Below are 24,876 nucleotides of genomic sequence, written 5' to 3'. Positions count from 1 at the left end.
AAGAGAGGTTCATTATAAAGAGCGACACTTGCCCAATATCACATATACAGCGACCAATGTTGGTCCAACGGTAGATTTCAAAAACGGTTCCCCCAGCAAAGATACGCGATGTTCTACTCTATAAACCATCCCTTACAAAAATTTTTGTAGAAAGTCTATATAAAGTGTGTAGACATTTGTCTATGAAGTCAACAGACTTTTTGTAGACATTTCTTTAGACTAGTCTACAGACAGTCTATGGACTTATGGCCATACACTAATTGTAGACTAGTCTACAAAATGTCTGAGTCTATAGACTGACTATAGACTGTCTATAGATCAATGAAATTTCACTTTTGTAGACAAATGTCTATAGAATGTCTATAGACAAATGTCTATAGGCTTATATAGTTTTGCTTTTGTAGAAATAAGTCTATAAAATGTCTATAGACAGATGGCTATAGACTATCCATAGACTATTCCTATAGACCAGTCTATAGACAGTCTATGGACTTATGGCCATACACTATTTGTAGACTAGTCTACAAAATGTCTGAGTCTATAGACTGACTATAGACGGTCTATAGATCAATGAAAATTCACTTTTGTAGACAAATGTCTGCAGAATGTCTATAGACAAAAGTCTATAGGCTTATTTAGTTTTACTTTTGTATACATAAGTCTATAAACTATCTACAAACGCCTATAGAGTATCTATAGACTATTCCTATAGACCAGTCTATGGACAATCTATAGACTTATGGCCGTACACATTTTGTAGACTAGTCTACAAAATGTCTGATTCTATAGACTGACTATAGACGGTCTATAGATCAATGAAAATTCACTTTTGTAGACAAATGTCTGCAGAGTGTCTATAGACAAAAGTCTATAGGCCTATATAGTTTTACTTTTGTAGACATGTCTATGAAATGTCTACAGACTATAAACTATTCCTATAGACCAGTATATAGTCTGTCTATGGACTTATGGCCTTACACTTTTTGTAGAATGTGGTACAGTCTGCCTACAGAGAGTTCCTGTAGATCAGTCTATTGCTAATCTATAGACTTCAGCCTTACAATTTTACAGGGTGTCCCAGCTAACTTAAATTTAGTGAAGCTGTTCAATGAAAAATAATATTAAGAAAAGACACTGCAATAAGATCCGATTTTAAGACCTATGGCGTGCATTCGGCCGTGAATTCAGAGGTCTGACCTGTAGGTCTTTTTAGGATCATATCTTGCACCGAGTTGTTTTTTAACCTTTCATTTTCATTGACCAGCTTGGCTAAAATTACTGGGACACCATATATACTAGATAATACACCACATTTTGCCAACTATGTTTCGGCAGGCAATGTTATTCTGTAAACACTCGCTGCTGGGGTTTGCTAATAAGCAGTTTATTGGAAATGTCTACAAAAATTTATTGTACCCAGTATGCATATGGGAACATACATAGGGAACTGTACATAAAAAAGCATGCATGCAGATGGAAGCAGTCAAAAATCTAAAATGTATGCAGCCGTGAATCATTATGTAAAGCTGCATGAGCATTTGTGCAATTGCACATTGAAGAAAGTTTAGTTGCATGCAATGCATTCGCTTGAATGAAATCTGCAAGTTAGTTAAAATTTTTGTTTACATATGGCAGCAACAAAATTTTGAACGTGTATTATGCATGTGCACCTGTTGCTTCCCATCTGCATTTATGCATTCATGTTAATAGATTATTAATGATCCTGAACCAGCTGCACTCTCATATGTTGCAGAAACAAATATTTCAAGCAATTCCACTAGTGCAGACTCATGCAGTGCAACAAAGAAAACACGTGCACCGATATTGAAATAACTGTTTTTATTGAACGATATAATACATTAATTTATTAAAATGCATGTCTTATGCTATCATCAAAAGAGAATATTTACATATTTACAGCTGCTTCCCCTTGGCAAGCATGGTTTCCAGGCTGGCCTTGACCTTCGTGTAAGCCGTTCCGAAGGTGCTGCAGGTGCATGCTGCAAATATGTAGATACAACAATGTGAGGCAAAAATAACAAATGTGTATTTTTTGTACGTTCATTAAGCAGCTTAATATATTCGCTCAAACCGCTTAAGTCAATCCTTAATACGGTTTAACTATGCCTAATGGCTGCTTGTCAATACAAAACAGTACCATCGCATAATGTTTCACTCTACCGTATGGTGAAAAATTAAACTGTTACAATTGCTGCTGGTGCCAGCAACAGTATGTTACATTTTTTGACAAGGCCATATGACACGTAATGTACTTAATTAGCCCAAATGACCTCTATATTAATTGCTGAAACTAGGCTACCCAGTTGGACTGCTTACATTTTTGGCTGGTAATTAAATATACCCGCGCGGAATGATATGCTCAGAAGAGTGACTGGAGTATTGAACGTATCATGCCAAAGATTGTAATTTATTTTCCTTAATACACATTTAAATGTCTTTCTCGTACTCTTAACTGATACATTGGCCATAACTTCAATAGAAGGCAGATGGATTGATTGTGTCAATATGGTCACTTAGTTTCCTATAGATAATCATATCTTTCTGGAATGCTGACACGGTTGCAAGTTAGGTATACCACATGAGCACAAGAAATACCCCGTGAGCACTTTCTGTGTTGTGGCACGACACATATGCACCTTCTGGGAAACAAAACTGAAACTGTCATTACAATGAATGCTATCACAGTAAATAATTGAAGGCGCTCTATAACATAAGTATTTTTTCTAGAGTTTCGAGGTTCAGGACACTTACGTAATGCAAAAAGATTGAGTAAGAAATGCCCCCCCCCCCCCCCCCATGTCAGCATGCTTCACTTTCATTTCTTTTTCAGAAAATCGTACCTATTTGTAATTTTTTGGGAGGTGAAATGCTTCAAAAATATGTTTAAGACAGCGATTCTCTGGAAACATTGTATGGAAATAACAAGACAGCATACCTATGTTGACATTTTCAATTTCCTTGGTGTTTTTTCAACCTTTCCCTGGCTGTTTTCATGAAAATTCCCTGGCAGTCTATGACACCCGCAGTTTAGGGGCAATAAAAATATTGTGGTTTAATGCTTGCCAAATTACTGCCAGTACATAATTATAATTATAACGAATAACACGTCAGTCACGTGAAATGCACTATTAGATTCAGCTGAATTGAAGCACTTGTTTAATAAAGCAGACAAGGGCTTGGCCAAGTTCGTAATTCATGGCAACACGAGCACAGCACAGAAAATCCTCAAACTCTCCTCAAACCAATGGCTTCAGTTTCAAACGTGTAAAGGGTGCTTCCCCGAACCACTAATTTATTGTTTTCCAATTCTTTCGGTTAAGTTGCGAAGCTGCGATTGACTGGGCTTATCGCGAGTTTCGTGCTCTGAAAGCTTTTGCGGTTATATATATTTATACTGGTTGCCAGGAGCCCCATAAATACTGCTACTTTTTACTTACGAAAACGGCAGCACACGCTGCTGATGCATGACCCGCAAACACGGCCTTTCCTCTGAGTACGCTAGCATTTATTCAACTGTACGTCTCTTTTAGACAATTCATCACTCTAGCATAATTTCGAGGTATATACATAAAGCGCTTTAGATGAGTTTTATTAGACAGGCAGCGCAGCGTTTATGGCCGCCGATCGAGCGCCACAAAACGAGACCTGCCCACAGTACGCCGCTTAACACACACAATCCGCGCTTATTTCTGCTCAGTATCCACGTTAAACATGGTGTATTTCCTTTTTCACGGACATTGACAATGACGGTAAAAGGAACAAGCGCGAGCGATCGCTTGCCGTTAAACATGCCCTATTTAAAGTAGAATTGAGAACCCGAGCGCGTTTACAAACCAAACGACAAATCGACAGTACGCCCGAGTCGCCTACATTACATGCAGCCGGTTCGCGCTACGAAATACGCTCACCTAGTCATGAGCTAGTGACGGAAAACATCTTCGTTAAAACTTACCGTTCAGTGCAGTTGACGTGTGATGCCACAAAGTCGAGACGAATACACAGAGACAAAGGTGCAGGCAGCTCACCAGCAGCAACAAGCGTTGACTTGCCTGGCGCAGCCGTTGAGAATTCGAATCGACGCGGAGAGATGGCGCGCCGCCGTTGCTGCCGCTGCGCATGCGCAAATGCTGAGGCCGCCGACGGCGTACGTGCTCCGAGAAACCCGAGCGCCCCTTTGCCCTTTTCTTTTTTTTTCTTTTTTTTTTCTTTTTTTATGGTCGCGCTCTCTCTCTCGCTCTCTCTTTCTCTGCGTTCCATGCGCGCGAAACCGGTTGCTTTCACCTTTCAGTTCTTTCCATGGAAGAAGGAAATGCTTTGGCGCGCTGTATTACGAACGCTGTGGGCTATCGCATGGAGCAAGAGCGCACACTTGGATGAACGCAGTGTTTGTAAAAACCGTTAGCACGCAAGTCAGGCGCTAGCATTATGGCCAACGACGATGAGTAATGCAGTGCATTTCTAGCATAGCTTCCAACATACTGCCAAATAAGATACCTGCGCACATGTTAGTGCACATTTGTCTGTTCCAGTGATATGTCAAAGCAATCAATACACTAATGACGCACGCATGTGGTCGGCCGCACAGGCATATAGCGCCTGGAAAGGACTGGGTGGGCTCAGAGTATCTGGCGCACATTGTAAGTGAACGAGAAGCTTTAATGAATTTATAGCGCGGGATATCAGTCTGCGAAAAACCACGCGATATTAGTGATGCAGCCTAGATATGGGGAGAACCTAAAGAGTATCTGAGAATCAGACGACACATAAGGCGCACACCTCATGCGCGACATCGGTTCATCGCACACTAGCAAATTCTGCGTTGTCAGCTATACACATTACAAGTCTCTGTGATGTTAGCTTGATGCCTGTTTGTAATCCGCTTCTTGCTAAAACTGGCATTCATAACATCTATTTACATGATTGGATCGGCAGTTTGTTTTCTTTATTTTACTGCCGCAAACGTAATGCTATGAAAAACAACTGTAAAGATTGTCTTGGGATTGCCGAGAGCGACTACGGAGGTCATATAATGTGGTGAACAAATGCGGAAGTATATACACCATATCTATAATAAACTCTACAAAAAGGCTTTAAAGAAATGTCAGCAGTATATACAATCCCAGTGGCTTATATCAAACGTTGCTCCGTATTATCCGCCTGTACCTCCACTTGGTTACAGCGTACACGGGTTGGGCCGAGTTTAACGACTTTTGTATATAGACGGCAAGTAAATCTGAATCAATAAGACGTTTACAATATCGGCTGTCCTTTAGTTCATCTCACAGCTTACTGCAATCGGTATACGGTCTGTTCGCTCGAGTTAACATGATCTTTGGTGATGTCCCACCCTATAGCGTTCATCGGGAGGGATATAGGAAACCATTAAAGAATAATTTCAATCACATAGAAGTATATATTCCGCCTCCGTGTGGTTCGCAAGGAAAAATTATCGTCGGGGATGCATTCCCGACTAACTAGGGTGCCGGGCCCAGAGGTTACATGTTAAAAACCAGTGCAATACTGGATGAAACTCGGCGAGCAGACTCTTAAACACCTAATTATCTGGTAAAATAATAATTAAGAACTGCGTAATTCAATGACAGAGATACCATGGTGACCTTTACTGCTTTTCTCTGTAGACATTCTATAAAGTGGCAATCGGCTAAATAAATAGCAAACAGAAAAACTTTTGCGTATAAACGGTGTATATAGACCGCTGATATAGACAAAAAACACAATTTAACGACTTTTGTCAAGACTAAATTTATAGACGGGGAATAGATAAAAGAAGTAGACACCTTATCAACTTTCACCTATAGAAAATCTGTAAACCAGGCGTATACAAAAATAATCAACACCTTATCGACTGTCGCCTATAGACAGTCCTTAAACACAGAATCAACAAGAATAATAGACACGGTATCGACTTTGGTCTATACGTAGTCTATAGAGCGGAAGATCACAATAAGAAACAAACAAATTATTGACTTCTTTCTGTAGACCGACTATAGAATGGAAGTAGACAAAAAGAAATAACAATCTTATTAATTTTTGTCTATAGACAATTAATGGACAAGAATAAATAGAGACTGTATCGAATTTTTTTCTATAGGTTGTCTATAGAGAGGAAGTAGACAAAAATAAACAAACATCTTATCGACTTTTTTCTGTAGACAGACTATAGAATGGGAGTAGACAAAAAGAAACAAAAATCTTAATAACCTTTGTCTATAGACAGTCTATAGACAATGAATAGACAAGAATAAATAGAGACTTTATCAACTTTTTCTAAAGATAGTCTATAGATAGGAAGTAGACAAAAATAAACAGACAACTTATCAACTTTTTTCTGTAGACCGACTATAGAATGGGAGTAGACAAAAAGAAATAAAAATCTTACTAACTTTTGTCTATAGACAGTCTACAGACAATGGATGGACAAAAATAAATAGAGACTGTATCGACTTTTTTCTATAGATAGTCTATAGAGAGGAAGTAGACAAGAAGAAACAAACACGTTATCGACTTTTTTCTATAGACTGTCTATAGAAAGTGAGTAGACAAAAAGAAATAGAAATCTTATCAATTTTTGTCTATAGACACTCTATAGACATTGAATGGGCAAGAATAAATAAAGACTGTATCAACTTTTTTCTATAGACAGTCTATAGAGAGGAAGTAGACAAGAAGAAACAAACATCTTATCGACTTTTTTCTATAGACTGTCTATAGAATGTGAGTAGACAAAAATAAATAAAAATCATATCAACTTTTGTCTATAGACAGTCTATAGATTATTTATCAACAAAAGAACAAATCTATAAAAAGGCAAAGTTGTCTACAAGTAGTCTATAGACATTCTACAGACAGTCTAAACTCATTTTTGTAAGGGATCGACTAAGCAGTGAACCAAGTTGGCGGGAAAGCAGTTGCAGTCAAACATAGAAACAACCTGGAAAGTGCGTGCAGTACCCTAAGAATGTTAATCGCACTAAAAAGAAAAAAAAGAACAGGACTAATCGCGTATGAAGACGGCGCACACAAAACGGAAAACGCAGGCGCTGCCTGCAGAAAATAAAGTGCTAGCTAGAGCCAATGCGAACATGGGTCCGTATTTTGTGACAGTAAGTTTCATTCTGAATTCGTTTTGTCGATCTTCATTTGATGGGACACCACCGCGCCGTAGTTATCACCGATATTGGCCGCTGGGCGCCACCAGTGATAAGAAGGAGAAACTGAATGTATTGTTACGACATACGGCCACTAGGTATTAATGTCCAGTGGCAAATTAAAGTTCACTTTGTTTTGTTCTCTAAGTAATCCGTAACAATACTTCGCTTTCCGACAAACTTACAGTTCTTGGTTTATTATAATGAGGGACGAGAATTTAGCCGTGTATGTGTGGTCATAGCGTAGGCAATGTTTACGAGCAGAAACAGTCGTAAATATTCTAAAAAGTCCTATTTTGGTTACCTTGACTGCGGCAAGAACAGTGGGCTATTGTCAATTCCACTAACAGCGTTTACATATACGTGACCGCACATTCCAGCGTAATCAATTTTGCTCGTGCCGTCCTCAGATTAATTCCTCCTGTTCTACCTCCTACCACGAATTGTGATGCACCATCCATGAATTTGTCAATTCTAAACAACATAACATTACAAGGTAATTCAGACTTCTGCGTAGGAAATCAAGGTGTTAGAATAATCCTTTGTGGAATTATCAGTGAGCAGTCATAATTGTATAATAATTAAATGATGACTTTGTGTGTGGCAAGTGCCGTAGCGTTTCTTCAGGAATGCAGGCATTACGAGGAAGGTAGTACCAGGGTCCTTCAATACTTTATATTGAACGACCCTGGCAGTACTAAACCCTCAGCATAGCTGATGGAACTTGGCACCTCCAACCTTCTGTGAAATATGGTAGTGTCTTTTGTGTGAAATCTCTCGTTCGTAGTACTACGCTGCCCACCGTAGGGAATGCAGTCGAGCTGGGTAAGCAGGTGCTTCAATTTAGCCGCGGCACAACGTCTGTCTAAGTGGCACTAGGTTTAATTGCCGCTAGCGCTTCGCTGCCCAATACTATGCAAATCCGGCCGAAAATAGTGGCACACACAAATGCGCTTCCTGTGACTGCCGGAGTTATGTATTTATTCACAGATTTAGATTTCTTTTATAACTTCATGCACTTCTCGGTATTTCTGGCCGTATCTAACCTCTTTCACGCCAACTTGTGCTACATGGCCGATTATATAGGCAATAGGTATATGACCAATAAGTATGTGGCCAAACTTGGGCCATTGTTTATGTTAAAATGGGCATGTGCCACTAGTTATGTGCAAGAATTGCCATCTTGGACCCCTCAATATGTGCAAATGGGCTTATTTGCGAATTGCTATGTGCCCGAATTGACAACCTGGACCATTACTTGGTATGTGAACACTTTTATCCATTCCTCCAGAATCAATATGTGCCAATAGGTAGATGCAAGGATAGGCAAGTCGAACAGGAAGTGGGGGTGTGCGAATATTCGAAACTCTCGAATAACAAATCAAGTAGTGTCCTGTTTGATACGGTCTTCGAATCAAATAGTCACTATTCGGAAATGCAAATGTTTTTCGAATACTTTTCGAATATTTCAAAACGTCAACTGCGCCAAATTAAACATAAAATTGGAGCAAAACTACTGCAGATTTTCACCCCCGCGGGTATACAATAGACATAAAACATTAGAACTTGCATAGTGGAGCAGGCTACGTCACTTAGGTAGCCGTACTTTACAGGTTAGACCGTCATAATTCGAGCTCTCTGAAGAGTTCTGTGCGTGCGAAGAACCGACTGGTTTCTTCCTAATGCTTCATTTGTGCTTTTAATAAACAACACTTCATAACGTACTATGTAGCGATAGAAACGTGCTAACCTTAAGAATACTACGATGTGAACATTAATTTATAATACTTGTGACAACTGCTGCTGATTATTGGAAATCTATTCAAAAATTATTCGATATTCGATTCGATTCGATGCGTTTCTGGCAATATTCGATACGTATTCGATTTGGGGTCAAAAATTACCCTTAACAAGAGGTTAAGTCGGCAGCGGGAAATTGAAGTCCGCTAATTATCATTACGTTATTATGATTATTTGATTTGGAAACGTACACACTTGACAGAGAGCAAAGGGTAAGCAAGCAGCACGCTCGCAACTGCCACCGGAAGGGGCAAAACGCCGGCCTACGCTTCAAAAAGTAGGGAACAGAAACCTAGAAATGGAAGTTAAGAAGAGAAGTAAAAATGAAATAAAAATTCGGCAAAGACATTTAAGACTTCACGTGTGGGAATGCAAAAGCATTACGCCATTTGTAGACCTCGGAACATCATGAAAGCGCTCATTTTATACACTCACGACGTGGTGCCACCTCCTCCCCATTGGCTGCGCGTCACGTGGCCAATGACGCACGCACTAGGCCACACTTTTGGTCAGCCAAATGGCAGCGACGTGAGGTGTGCAATTACGCACGCACAAGACACACATTTAGTCAGCCAGAACCGTGGAGTCACCCTGGCGTCGGCGAAGCGTGCGCGTCTCGCATCACGGATGCCAGGGTTCGATTCCCACCCTGGCAGACACGCACCAAACTTTCTCTTCCAAGCCCTGATAAACTTGACATCAATACGAGCGTTTTAAGACGTGTTTTTACTCTTTGCGCCGTCGGCCATTTTTGGTACCATCTTTCGGTCACGCGGACTATGAGCGATTATTGCGTAATGGGGCACTTCATGCCTTTGAATTAATAACAAGATGACATATACATGCAAGTGAAAGTGTCGACATCGTAGCATTCGAATTTAGAGAAATAAGTGGGCAGAATGAGACAAGAGCATGGATTGAGCGAGGAGCGTAGCGAGGAGCGTTGTTGAGGACCATGGATTGAGCGAGGAGTGTAGTGAAGGAGATGTCTGTAAACGAAAATTGATCGCCTACATTAAATCAAAGAACTTGGAAATATGGCGTGTCATCACGTTTCTTGAATGCTAATCGCCATAATATTGACATTTTTCTTCAGATAAGTTCTGCCTGTATTTATATCTTCAAATACAGCAGCCCTACTAGGAGGCATTGTAGGAGTGGGTACAAATACATGCGCAATGTAATTGAGAAAGCAAAACAAATCAAAAGAGCACATGTGAACGTGCTTCATTGCATGACAGCTAAATAACCGAGGTGCCCTGAATATCCGACAGTGCCAGTTCACAAATAGAACTACGGCACCATGTTCCGATCGTACTACAGCGTTCCTGGCGTGCGTACGTCTGATAGTGCAATGGGACCATCTCATTATCTCAGCGACGGCAAAATTCGCGAAGTTTCCGATACAGCACGCGCGTATTGCGCAAGAGCGATAACAGTATAGTACCGAGAATTCGGTGAACGCGGCCACCTGAATAAAACTGCACATGTGACACGATATCTCGGTTGCTTAGACAGGAAAAAAAATACTCCTGACTTCCACTGCTAACTCTCGCATGCTGAAATGATAATTTGTATTTTTCTTACGGTGCCTGCTACTGAATGTAAGTCCTTTTCTCGGACATGTTTATTGCGGTAACCTAGTGGCTGCCAGTAATGGCCCGCTCTGTGATTCTTTGTGTCAGGGACCGGTATTTCGTTTAGAACGGGGTCCGTCGTGGTGGAACCGCGACTTTTCATTTAGGCATTAAAAACGGGAACACGGCGCATGCTAATTGCAGGAGCCGCACTGCACACGGTGATGCTTTTCTAGGAAGAAGTATTTTAGCAGCCCCATATGTACCGTAGTTTGCGTGAGCATGGACGGTATAGCGACAAAGTATTCTCGCATAAAATGCTAATATGATCCCGACCCTGCATTACAACGTCTATGCTGGTCTCTCACTTTATTTGGGAGGAAACGACCACAAATCAGTTAAGCTACCCGACGAGCACACTCAGCTTGAAAAGAGTTTGAAAAGACCCAAAGCGGGAAATATCACTACGCTGGACGCTCACGCGCAGAACAGATTCACTGGTAGCTCATATTTTCTATATACTCTTTTATGTTTGCGTATCCGTGGCAGGTGTCTGCGTGTTACATGGGAATACAGGCAATCTCAACCGTTTAAGTTTGTCTTGGAATCGCCCGCTCTTACGTGGCCTACTTTTCCGTTCGTGAACAGTCATTAAACAAACAGTGAATAAAGCACGTCCAAGTGTCCAGTCAAGCTAAAGACAATCCATGCCGCGAAAATCTTGAGGCTGCTGATTTTTTTTTTTTTTGCCCTTTGCTACCTCGTGACACACCACAATCTTCACCACTGTCACTAAGCTAACATTTCTACATATGAATTGGAGGCAAGATACAAGCACTAATGTAGGTCACTGTGTTCTATAAATTGATTAACTTAATCAGCTACGCTATTATAAAATAATAATTAATCAGCTAATGAGCTTACTGAAGCTTGCTTTATGGAAAAAAGTATAGTCAACCAAGTGTCGACGTGATCAAGATGTGACGTATGTGATGGTAAATGATGAGATGATTAAGTGTTATCGATATTTCTTGATTTTGTCTGTCTGTTTCTTATGCTAAATATTCACTCGACTTGTATCTTTACTGTATCGTATCTCACGTGATATTACGCTGATCTTGGCTTCTTGACAGTAGGCTGAACGTTCCTCCTTTGACCAAGAGACAAGGGGGGCCGATCCCGGAGATAGTACCTGCAGAGTAATAACGCTGGGGAATGTGGCAATGGGGTCATGTGGGTGATTTTCGACTCTATTGGCTCTAATTACGCTATCACCATTAATTCTTCCTTCTCTGAGACTAATTCTCGCTCCTTGTCTTGCTGAGACCGACGTTTTAATATCTTTTTCGACAAGCTACAACGCTCTGTATACGTGAAAGGGTCGTATTTTTTCTGGAAGTGGTGAAAAGATACCAAGATTCTACATACGCTAAACCCGTGCGAAGTCTGCAAAGGAGACCTTGTCTTCAAAAGAGATATGCAGTGCCATTTATAACTCATGATTCACTGTACGTGGAAATCAAACAAGACTGCAGAATTGTTGAGAGAATTTAAGAAATGAAGCTAGACACGCTATGTTCTCGTAAAAAGGATTGAAAATTTCGAATACATTTTTATATGTTTCTGTACGGAATTTTAAAATTTCATTTGCAAGGTGATTCGAGCTCATACCATGTGATTACATGCGCTAATGATAGCGTTTCATCGTGCAAGCTATGTGGGACACCTATTTTTCATATCCCGAACTTCAATCTTTTACATAGGTTTGCGCAAGTGGCTTAAGATCCTAAAATTTTCTCCCGTTTGCCTACGTAAAGCACGACCATGCCAGACACAATAACACTTTATTCTCAGGGTACAAAAGGAAAAGCTTGCTTTGCTTTCACGCAGAATCAAGAAAATCAACAAATTTGTTTTTTTTGTTTGTCCTACGACTTTTGAGGCATGCAGTCCCGGTTAGAAAACCTTCCTTCGTCCACCGGGGCTAACAGTCGAAATCACCAATGGCTGCCTTCATAGTGCTGACATCGTAACTATGGCGTGAAAAACCCGTAAATACATTGCGTGCTTATCAAACGTGTCTTCAAAGAAAAAAAAATCAGGAAAGGTTTCGCACAGGACTTAAACTCTAAGCTATCAGCTTTCAGCTGAGCCATGCCATCGTGTGATTGCTTACGTGTGACTCTTCGTGCGACTGCTTACTCTTGCTTGGATTATTGTTTCATTTATTAGACTAATTGAAAAGATAAAACAAAATAGTCTCAGCAAACAAAATCAGTGCTTGCTTTTCTGATTCGCACCGAGGACATAAATTTAAATCGCCTACGATTGTTCCTGAAAATGTTTGCCCCTCCGATACGAAGCCAGCGAACCCGACATGTTGTCAAATCCTAACATTTATTTTTAAGCAGTTCAAGACCAGTTTCAGGAAAGCCAATGCTTTGTTTCGTGTTCTTTCCGCACTTTCTAGTGCTGTGCATCGACGACCAGGATTACAAGTGCGACGTGACCAAGGCCACCACCTGCTACTGGGCTGAGGCGCAGGTTCATGGCGTCAACGTATTGGTTCCGCAAGACTTGAAGCCTTACCCAGGCGATGTTTGCCGCACGTAAGTAAAAAAATAAAAAAAACATCCAAAAATATTTCCCACAACGCCCTATGTTCATTTCTTAAGAGTTCAACTGATACTATGAAGTCATCAAGAAGGAAGAAAGGATTTACTTTGCTGTTGGCGGTGGTGTCAGTTATGATGCTAGGCAGGCATGGTGAAGTCATGTCACTGCCAGGGGCGCCAGGGGAAAGGGTACACCTGGCACTTGCCCCTCGGTCGCAACGTTAATTTCTGTGTTACATAGATACCTGGCATATAACGGCGTGCGACAGCAGCCCTCTTGTAATATCATTTTTGATTGGTGAGTCACAAAGTTGTAAACTACATAGTTTAGTGCTTGAAATTTTGCACTTTTTACCAATAAAAGGCAAACTGACGGCCTAAATAAACAAATCAAATCGCTTTCTATTGTCTTTATATTTCAAGTTTGCCTTTGAAATGCAGTAAACCTAATTGAATTTGGTACAGTGGTGGAGAAGACATATGATTTCTCCATTTCCTGCCCCCGAGCTAACGCAAATACATGAAAACGGAGAAATTGTTTCACTTGGCCATCACTACATCGAAATTCGGCAGGTCTGTCTTAAAAAAAGAAAGCTATGACAAAATATACTGACTGTAGAAAGGAACTTGTAAGGTCGCCCATTTGCTTATTACGGAAATCGTAAAATTTCACCATCATAAAATACGTTATTTTTAATAACTGATGCTAAATTTGTCTTGGCGCCTTTAATTGGTGCCTGCAAGTTATTTTCATTTAGAGATGCGCAAATAATAAACGTCGCTGACATGAAAAACCACACTTAAGATCACTGTAGTGAAAGTCTTCTACAACTGTTTTTCCTCGGCAGTTAAAAGACCCAGTTCTGTAAAATGCACGAGGTGATACACCTAAAGAAGGAACAACTGACGCACTCTTCACTACATTGTATTATACCACGAATTTCAGAATAATAATATTGCAAAAATTGCCAACATAGTAACAATCAGTCGTAAGCTTCAAACAGATTTATCTTCTCGTCAGATGCTGTAACTGAAGCGAAAGGCGAAACTACGATGTCCTTATTTTAGAACCTAGTTTTCATTTGCAGACAGTGTGATTCAGTTTTTAAGTTGCCGATTTTGGGCAATTACTATATAATTTGAGATTATAAATCTAATTTTTTTCTACAGCCTGTAACACGCAAATCTGTCTTAAATCCAATACGTTTTGTTCAAGTTGTTTCGACTGTCGTTGATTTAGAGCCCACATAGTAACGCTAAAATAACACATACGCTTTGGCATGAATCTAGATGGTAAATTGTTTATCACGGAAATGTTGCTAAAAGAAATGTTTGGAAGCTAAGCGGTCATTTTAGTTCTTGGCGGTGTCATGAACGTAGCGGGCTTTCTTCTTCCTTGTTCTTAATTGTAGAGTCAAGTTTCTTAAATGTTTCACACAATCTGGATTTGAAGCAGATGACCTCACTCCTGTAATTGAATAAGTTTAGATATTTGAAGCGTTGCTTATTTGATGTACAGAACGAATAAAATCAGCTAAAATATAAATCTTGGCCCCCTATCATTTATATTTTTTATCTTGTGGGTGATATTTATACATGGTGCTCAAAAATGTTGTATATTGTGTGTTTATTGGCGCGCAATCTCTCGCAATACTGTAGAAACGTTGGTAGATTTTCTTTGGAACGAAATACAAAAAACATCCTCGGTAAAGCGAGAGCAACGTCCTGTATATTACAGAACAAGAACAACATTATCGTGCGACATTCTTGTATGTGTGTGACTAAAATGGGCACCACACGAGACATGCGAAATTTCATAGGTAAGATGGCATCTCTAAGTCTCATGGACACACTACAAATAACATAATATTCATGACGGACTAGAGTTTGACGCTTAAGGCACGAGCGTCGTATATGAGCTCAATTGACAAATTAAGCTGTTAAACAGAGGTCATTGCTATCACTGATATTTCCCGCGAGCGTTCAGCATTCTAAAACACGAAACTTTATATCATTTTCCCAATTTCTTTCACGCAGGCAGACAGAATTTCCTGAGGAGTCCGTATGCGTGCATTACTACGGTGCTTGTACCGAGCATGACAAAGAACTTTTCCATGAAAAGGAGACGGGCTACGCCCAACTTCGGTCCCTGCTCCTTAATAAGACAATGTGTGAAGGTGAGTATTGTGAACAAGAAAACCAGGTGTGACAGGCAACATATAAGTTGAAGTTGACCTCACGAGCTACCTACGATCTAAATAAATGGGAACGGATAAATCGTTTAACTTGGTATCCATGGCAGGTAATTTAATATGGTTAGTTGCATTTGAAAGTGGAACTACCGTCTACTGAATGTCAGGGCCGAATTCGCAAAGCTTTGTTTGTAAGTGCTCTGTGCGATTGGCAGCCGGCTTTGCTAATGATATTTACAGCGTCAGGATTGGCTGCAACTCTTCTGACAAGGATATCTAGTGGAACACTTCATTGGTAGTATGGAGCTAGATCTCTAATTTAGGCTATCAATTTTTCATTTCTTAAATATACCATAATTTGATATAGTAAAAAAAAGAGCACTGCAGAATGTAAAACGCACAAAACGTTTACGCAAGCACAGACGATGGTCGTCGGTGCTCATGTTCATGTTATGTGTCTTAAATTTATCGACGCTGTCTTCTAATTTTGTGCTTTCAAATAGCCCCAACGGTAGTCCTAATCAACTTCGAGAACCTCAAGTATTCTGATTACAACTCTGCACCTCAGCGATAGTAAAGTGATATAAACTTAATGTCAATTGCAACCTAATGAGACATAGAATCGTGCAATATTGATATTTTATACACCTCTCTAGAAAATTCCAGTGATTTGTGAGTAGGACACATACAAAAAATGTATAGCATTGTTACAGTTTTACGTAAGTTGAAAACTCATATATCAATTCTTTTCCGCTTAACATGCTTTAACAGATGCTGTTTTAAGATCTGTGATGATCTGTTGTGGTACCGAATGGTTGTTTTGGAAGCTTCCTGTTTCAGTTTACTTGAACGTTGTCAACTTTTTTTACAGGTTATGTCATGAATGAAATTTCTACTTAGCACATTATGTATAGAATTTAGCTTTCTCTTTTATTTGAAAGAAATTTCATTCTAATCGGTTCTTTCTGTTGTCCTTTGAGAAAATTTCCGCGTTTCATGTGTATTTGAATATGGTGGTTAGAGATATCCCTGCTCTTAACGGTTCTATATTTTTATTACGTAATGCGTATGATGCCTTGGCATAAGAGCTCATGTTTTCTGATATAATACCTCAGTCATTTTTGCACAGCCACGCTTGATAATAAAAAAGCATGTGCGCTCACAAAACACAAAAAATATCAACATATAAAATTTATAACAACCTCAACTGTTGTATTACTTTCTTAGCTTTATTTGCGTGCTACACTCTCTTAGGGGAAATGTCGGAAGGCTTCCACAGGTAGTTCTATCTATCTATCTATAAATCTATCTATCTATCTATCAATCAATCTATCTATCTGCTTTTTTTCTATGGCAATAAACAGGCAGAGGAGTGGCGGACAAAAGTTGCCACTCGGCAGCTTGATGAGCTGCAGACTCCATTACAAGGGCTCACAGATGCATATAGCTATGAATAGAGATTACGTCAAAATGAAAGTTACAAGAATATCAATATAATTAGCCCTGAAGAAAGCCTGCGTTATCACAATATGATGCCGCATTTACAGAATTCAAGCGTGTACACTTGTATGAGGCGCCGGTAATCAGATAAAAATCACGCCTATCCATTCCAGAGTCGAAGACGTCATAATGATGACTTCGATGAAACGTAGCATTCACGAACCATATTCGGTGATTCGCCCGCCGGTCACTGTTCGGATATCCAGCAGTGTTTCGAATTTCAAAATATAAATATGTCAACACTTGAGAATTTGTTGTTTCTTGATGAAGTGTCTCCTCGCAGCTGTGATTGTCAGCAAACAAAGAACAGGAATTCATTACAGTAATGCTTGAAATATTTCATCCTTTGAAACATTCATCCTTTGAATGTAAAAGTAAAAAGAAAGAAAACGGGTCAGGCAAGATTCAATTTGAAGCACAAAACAATATTGCCTCGAACTCTCACTAAGCAAGCTTCACGAGGATGAGCAAATGATATTTGCAGTGCGGCGAAAGTGACACTTAAGGGGCTATCCTCGAATTGGCGAAATTAATTTATTTTCTACAGGAGAATTAAATAAAGAGAAAGAAATCAATTTACCAAGAAAGTACATTGAGGAGGTGCAGCGACTGCTAAATCATATGAGATGATGAACATGATGATGATAATGGTCGCCATATGAACATCCTCTTGATATGTTCCACATGGTGGTGGCATTAAGCTCTTTAGTTTCACAATTAAGCTGTGTTTTATTCATACAAAAATTTCATAGAAAACGCATTTGAGTGACGTGTGACGGTGGAACAGGGGAACTAACCCAGATCTTCCAGGCTCCTGGGCCTTGTGATAGAATTAAGCACTTGCTATCAGCGGGTTGCCTGTGTGCTCATTTCATATGTGGCATTCATTTTTAGAACGCTACTCTAATAAGCCGCATTTTGTTGCCCTTCTCTGATAACCACAACAGGTGTGAAGAAGCTGAGCACGTGCATTCACAATGAGACCATGAAGAATTGCGCCGCTAAATTTGTCAACACGTTCACTGTGCAGAATGCCAAGCAAAACGAGGTGTAAGTAAAAAACATTCTCTGTTTTAGAAGGAAAAACTGGCAGGGGATTAAACCTCCCAGGGAACATCACCTTTATTTGGAAGCAGAAATAGAAGTGCAAAAGAAAAAAGAAAAATGCCTGTGATGCACCAGTTGTCACATTTAACGTTCTCACTTTTTTTGTCGTAAGATGGGAGTCGGAACTTGTTTTTTGTCAACACATGTTTTCTTTGGACCGAAGGTCTGTCAGGGAAAAAATATGCAGATCCAGTGCACATGTTGGAATCTATGTGACTCGAAGGTTTTGTGAACCAGTCCCCTGAACGCTGTAAAACTGAAACACATTTACCTTTATGACGATCTAGAAATGTGTAATTTCATGCAATGCTGATGGCTTTGCCCCCGCACCAGTGACAGCTATATCGCGACATCATGCTTATGTTTACGCACTACATTTTTGACAACGCAAGCCTCCGGGTCGCCTTTCGTCTGCAAATAGCAGATTATGCAAAATAAATTGTCAGACGTCGATGCAGTGGCGTCTGAATGGCAATTAGGTGATGTTAGCCGAGGAAATGAGGGACAGATGTATGCTGACAGAAGTAAGACGCGAAAGACAGTGCTGCCTTGACTATTCTTTTGTCCGTTTATATTCCCCCTCTATAGCCTAATGGAAAGTGGCGCGCGCAGACCCTGTCTTTCGTGAAAACCTTGTCTCCCGCGCCCGTGCAACGCAAAGCAATGCACATGCCATTTCGGCAAGGCAGCATGGGTCACGAAATTCCGGGAGGGTTTGTTAAACATGCTTCACATCAAAACACATTCACTGTGACCAAATACCAAGAGAACGAATCGTAGGTACCCTTAAAGAATTTTTTTGGTGGCAGCTTTCAGTCAGCGGTAATTGCACCATTGATTTTGTAAAACATTTTTTTCCCTATACTTGTTTCTGCAAACGATGGCGAACCAATCTCAGGTATACTGTTCTGGATCGTCAATCTAACAAGTAATTGGTGCTCTATCACCAACAGTGGAGAGAGTGAAAGCAATGAAAAAAATTGGCAGCATACCTGCTTGCTTCGCTGCAAATGACGCGGAAATACGATTGTCTTCTACCGCCCCTGATAAGTAACACCGTCTCTTCTCGCCCCTCCCATCATAGCGCTCTTCCCCTCCTCTCTTACTCCTCCCATGATGGATGCAATGAACATTTTCCTGAATTAAATTAAAATCTCCCGCTTTCGCCCTGCTCTCGCGTCATATGTTGGGACCCTTTATTGCTGTTGGCTTAAAGCCAGCAACATAGCCGCGGCTTCAGTCGGCTTGTTTTTAACACGTAGCGTCTGTTCGACACCATTTCTAACACGTTCATTTTTCATTTGCTATCGTAAAAAGCATTTCCAATGTGTATTTTTCATTAAATAACGCTACGGATCACGGTTATGTACATATATTTCGCCCCAAATAGGCCTGCATGAGGTTTCCTTTGGCGCTGTTTCATGTTGATGTGTATGACCCCGTGCCACTAGTGCTAGTAGTTTGGTTGGTAATGGCTGGGCGGTTGAATCGAGTGACAGACAGACTGAGTTTTTCGCGTTTAGGTAGCCCAAGAAAGACTATCGTCTTTAAAACGGTAGGGAGGTCAACCACACGAGCGTCTGTGGAAAAAATTTGCCGCGTATCTGCGTGCTTCGCTGCAAATGTCGTCGAAAGACGATAGTCTTCTGCCGGCCGTACTACATGAGTGCTGGTCTGATCCGCGGCCACCCGTGATGCTGTTCTCGTACCATTTCCGTCCTAGCATGAAGGTTTGTTTGAACAGATTTCATTTTACCGCATTATTTCATCAAGCGGCCATTTATGTTTTGCCCTGCCTCAGACAGCGCTTCCTTTATGTTGAATCGGCCGCATCTGGCTGGCATTGATAAAATTGAGGAGGCGCTGCGTGAGACATGGACGCCATCTGGCAATACATCGGGAAACATGAGCTTGTGCAGAGGGTTTCCTTCCTCCATGGCAGAGGGCGCTCGTCGGCGCGCAGTCGGGGAACGTCGTTCGTCGGCGCGCATAGCATGGCATTTCCAGCGCAGCTTAAGAAACTAGGGTCTTTAGAGTTACGTATCTATGTATTTTCTATTAAAGGAACACACCTCCTAATACTTACCTAGTGATGTTGCGCCTCAGATATGCGTAATATTTACTTTGTGACCGATAACGTTCACAAGTATGAACAGCCGTACCAGTTTAAGTAGTGTGGGTGGTAAGCAAGTGGTCCAACTTTGGCCGGGTGGCTGAATCGGGATGACAGACAGACAGACAGACCAAATTTTCAGCGTTTAAGTTCCCCAAGAAAGACTATCGTCTTTAAAAACACTAATAAGGCACAGGCAGTAAGGCAGTTTTCTAAAGTAAGGAGAAAGCGACACTTGCAAATACAACAGCTGAACTCTTACTGTGTCACAAATGAGCAAGGCAGAAATAAGTGCGGTGGTGTGCAAAGGCGTATGTCTTTCAGAGACGGGAAAGTAGAGGTGAGTGTCCCTGCTCTGCTACCAGATGACGAGAAGCATGAGACAGTACTTAGTGACTGTGATTGGATGAGAATCAGCGTAGTAATAACGATGTATCCCACGAAGGGGGGCGTAGGAGAGGAAGGTCTTGAGTTTACGCAGTTACAGGGATACTGGGAATGGGCTTCTCCTTTCTTCACAAAACTCATTGTATGTGCGTAAACTCATAGCAATTGTCAGGACGGGCAACAAAAATTTGGCATTGACCTCCTGGCTTGCAATATGTGTGTAAAAATTGCACGGCTCTGCTCTTTCTTTCTTTGGTTCCTTAAAAACCCCGCCCGGGGTATTACATAAGTGGTGGGATCACAATAGTAGTTAAAACAATATTAGTGAATGTGAGAGAATCCCTGACACTTCCGTGAATGCAGATGAACTGGTGATGGCGGCGATGTCGTAAGAAATTCGTTCCACTCTACAACTACGTGAGGGAAAAAAGAAGAAAAAATGTGACAGTGCGCGCTTTGAGCCGAGCGACACTTAATGAATGACCTTTGCGACATGATATTCGTGGCGGTGGTGGTACTGGTATGGCGCGAGGGCTAGAGGATTGCAAAAAAAAAATATCTGTGAAAAAAATGTCGCAGTTTCTCCCGAAAGGCGAAAGATCAATTGTGATAGCAAATTGGTAGAGAACTATACGGAGTACGGATAGTAGCTTTAGCAGCTGTATAAACTTGGGCATGCAGCAGCACTAGCAACGCGCAGAACTGTTGTCGACGCCGTCAGCGTTTTGCCCGCGTTGGCGCCGAACACGCGCGGCGTTAGTGACTGTTGCCAGTGCATCTGTGGGGGCCGGAGGTTTTCGACGAGATCAGAACGGGACATTTGTCGAGCAGCGTGCGAACTCTTTACCATCTTATCACCTCGCAACGTTTTTATATAAAGACGCATTTGGTGCCGCAGCTAAACGTCGCCTCCCCTCCCTCCCTCGCGTCGCCGCACGGCCTTTCGCGCGATGAAAGAAGTAGCGTTTGCTCTATATATATGGTGATTGTAAATTAGGACAGAGACGCTTAATTCTGCAGCCCTTCAGGGAGCATGGTGAGGAACGTGCGTTTGCTCTCCGCCGTGCGTTCGCTCCCCGTGAAGGCGCGCGTCCCTCGCACGCTTTCGCTCGCACTTACAGCATACGGCGCGCGGCGACGATTTCATCACCGTTTGACGTCATACGGAACCTCGCGGCGACTGCGACGACGATGGCAGAAATCCGCTTTGAGTGTCCATATAATTGGTATCGCAATAATAACTGAAGGCTGGCGATGCGACGGCAATACGAAAGATCCGGTATATCCGAGTCTGCTTTTAAGGATGATCCGGTTATTTTTAGGCTGGCTTGGCTGAAAAAAAAACACATTTTTGGCTTACTTCTGGCTGCTCCGGCTTCCCAAACGACTGTAAGGGTTTTCTATAACTTCAGAACTTTATTTGTTCACTGTTTTCTTAGTGGAACCACCATCATTAGGCGACATTGTTTTCGCTCAAGAACACATCCTTATGCAGACACCACCAGTAGTGTAGATGCTTGCTAGCTAAAACTTCCACTTTAATATATTGTGCCTTATATTCATATGAGTGAAATGTCGCCAAAGTATGTAACCGGGCTTGTTGGTAATCCATGAGGCCAATTTACAGCTCCAAAACAAGGAAAGAAGAAGAACATAAACAATTACAAGTCGAGGCGGCCGAGAAATTTTTATTTCAATTATGGAATTTGGAGGCGTCTTTCTGATTGCCTGTAATATTCGTTCCTGGGCGCGTCATGGGATGGCTGTCGTCTCGATTTTGACGTTATTTCACGGGAGGTCAGCACTAAAATAATATTGGATTTCGCAAGTTTGTTCTCTTTCGCGAGAAGCAGTGACACCCACCGTTCTATAGTACAATGAATGGTCATATAAACGAGCCGTTAACCTTCTCTTCTCTCTTAGGCATGACAAATGCAATTACATGTCGCTAATTCATGAAACTAACATCAACGTTACAAGGCTACTACGACAACGGCTTCAATACCTCGTAATTCAATCGCCAACGAATCGCCTACTTGTGCGGCAGCGTGCTTTAGTAGAAGGTAGTCATCTTGTAATTCCACCCTCTCTTGTAAACATTGAGCTAAAAATTCATGAAGCTAATTATAAAGAGTAATAAAAAGAAACCGACTGATATCAGGTTCCACAATTATATGTACATCCACATAGGTTACCAGTAATCACGCCTTGGCAATCTAGCTTCAAGTAGCAAAGACAAGGTAAAACAAAAAAATTACAGCATATCCACGGGGTGAATGATGATGAGTGGGCGAAGCTCCGGAGGGAATCATCGGATCTCCCGCTTAAGGGGACGCTAGCACAAACGCGTTAGAAACGTGCAGTACTCTCTAGTAAGGGGGAGCGGCCACAGCGTCTTACGCAGCCATTTACACATGCCGGAACGTGCACCGCGTTTGCCGACGCAATCACATGACTGCTGAGAGAGTATACCCCCCGTATTCATAAACGCTCCTCGACTTGAACTTGACTTGCCACCGCTTTGGGCAGCGCGTTCGAAACGCGTTGAAGGTAAGGCGGAGAGGCCACAGCGTCTTACACCAGCTTCTTACACGGGCCGTAACGCGCTAGCACAAACGCGTTAGAAACGCGCTAGAAACGCGGCCTTTCGTTAATGTTGGGTATTTATTGCCATCTTGGTGCGTGTGTCCATGTCCGCTTCGTGGCGTAGTGGGCTAACGCCGCGCGCTCGGAAGCGAGGGGTCCCTGGTTCGATTCCGCGCTACGGACACAACTTCGGAATCATTTTTCTCAGACTGGTTACACACTACTACTACGACGACGGGGACGGAACGGGTGCCGCTATAAGGAGCTTCGCCCCTAAAAGGTAAAATTGCAGTAAAAAATGTCGGCGCTGAAGTTCCCGCTAGCTCGAAAATACGAGCTCATGATTCCAACATGCTGCAGAACGAACATCCCTTGAGTTACAGCAGCGTATTTTATCACCAAGCGGTTATCGTAACTTTTTTGCGGAGGGTAACACTGCGTCTGAGCAGAAAACAAAGAAGAAAAACACACACAATCGAATTTGGCTGCAGTGCAACCTTAGACAAAACTTTCGAGCGTTTTGAAATCGGAAGATGCCCTGGTGAAGCTTTCTCGGGAGTTGTCTAGGCTCCGTAAACAACAAGCTCAATGATTATAGTGACACAAGGAAGTGATTTCCCCTGTTCATATTGTGTTAGATTGAGGGTCTGTGTAATGTTCCAGAGGCATTTGATCACATAGCTGCAGATGACAGGGAGTACGCTGATGCACACGTTTTTTATTCAGGGCCGCCAAGAACCTCAGCCATTGCCTCGAAGTAGCCCTGAGGCCCTGCTCTATTGTCCGTGAGGGAGACTTCACCGAATACCTACAAAACGTGGCCAGTGCCGTCGAACACCTGTACAAGCACAAGGAGCAGCCGGTGCCCCCAACAGAGCCGGCAACCACGCCGTCCTCGACCACCGTGAAGCCCTCGACGTCCACCGTGCTGCCCACCACTACTACTCAGGAGCCTGTCACAACTCACGAGCCTGTGCCTACAACCCCCGAGCCTGTACCAACCACAACCCACGAACCTGTCACGGCTACCACCGGAGTGCCTCCGACGACGCAAGGTCCCCCTGGTGCCGCTTCGACTGCGCAAACGGTCGGTGCCTTTGGCGTGGTGGCGCTCGCATGGCTTGTGCGGGCTGCGTGATCGCCGAAAAACGTTCATAGCTTCAAACTAGTGGTGCCGCCGGCAGCCACCGTCAACTTGTCATCTCGCCATTGGGCACTCTGCTTTGTTCGAGACTATTTACCCAATAAACATCCAAGACATTTGATAATGTGCGGTGTCGTTTTCGTATGGCATTGCTGCTACAGCAAAGTACTCGTGTATAGGAGTACGACAGAATCTCAGACACAGATTAAACGCGCACAAGCCGCTGCACTTGTATTCCTCGGTTACCAAAAATTGGGTATGCAGAGCTTCTATAATTGGTGTGATTATGTGCCATCGCGTTGCTGTCCACTCCTGGTGAAACCATGAATAGATAAGTGCCAATTAAAATCTGTGTAACACAGGCAAGTGCTTTAAGCTTACTGAGATGCTTCATTGTGACCTGACAAATCCCATATACTCACCTACCATAACCAGAAGGTAAAAAAATATCATATTCCCATATCACTTACACTTCACTATTTCTATAGCAAATAAAATCACTCAATCAGTTCGGCGTTGAAAATTAAGCGATAGCAACTCACAACTGTGCGTAGTGCTTGCAACAATGCTGGAGCTTCACTGTCCCCCCTCTGTCCTTTTTTACTGTTATAACCCACGTGACACAACTAGAATGTACAGCTGCAGCGGAAAAATATTAGCACACG

At 41.9% G+C, this 24,876-nt stretch overlaps 1 protein-coding gene across 1 annotated transcript in view; it reads left to right on the top strand.

Moving 5' to 3' along the window:
* Positions 1–24,335, top strand: part of LOC119466257 (uncharacterized) — a 30,431-nt gene extending 6,096 nt beyond the window's left edge. The window contains exons 2-5 of the mRNA XM_037726734.2: positions 13,038–13,176; positions 15,220–15,359; positions 17,822–17,924; positions 23,794–24,335. Of these exons, the coding sequence (XP_037582662.1) occupies positions 13,038–13,176; positions 15,220–15,359; positions 17,822–17,924; positions 23,794–24,205 (794 nt within the window). The 3' untranslated portion in view covers positions 24,206–24,335. The remainder of the gene's footprint in view (positions 1–13,037; positions 13,177–15,219; positions 15,360–17,821; positions 17,925–23,793) is intronic.
* The last annotated feature ends 541 nt before the right edge of the window (positions 24,336–24,876 follow it).

This window comes from Dermacentor silvarum, chromosome 10, assembly GCF_013339745.2.
Source record: "Dermacentor silvarum isolate Dsil-2018 chromosome 10, BIME_Dsil_1.4, whole genome shotgun sequence".
Classification (NCBI taxonomy): Eukaryota; Metazoa; Arthropoda; class Arachnida; order Ixodida; family Ixodidae; genus Dermacentor; species Dermacentor silvarum.
This window is presented reverse-complemented; position numbering and strand designations above follow the sequence as displayed.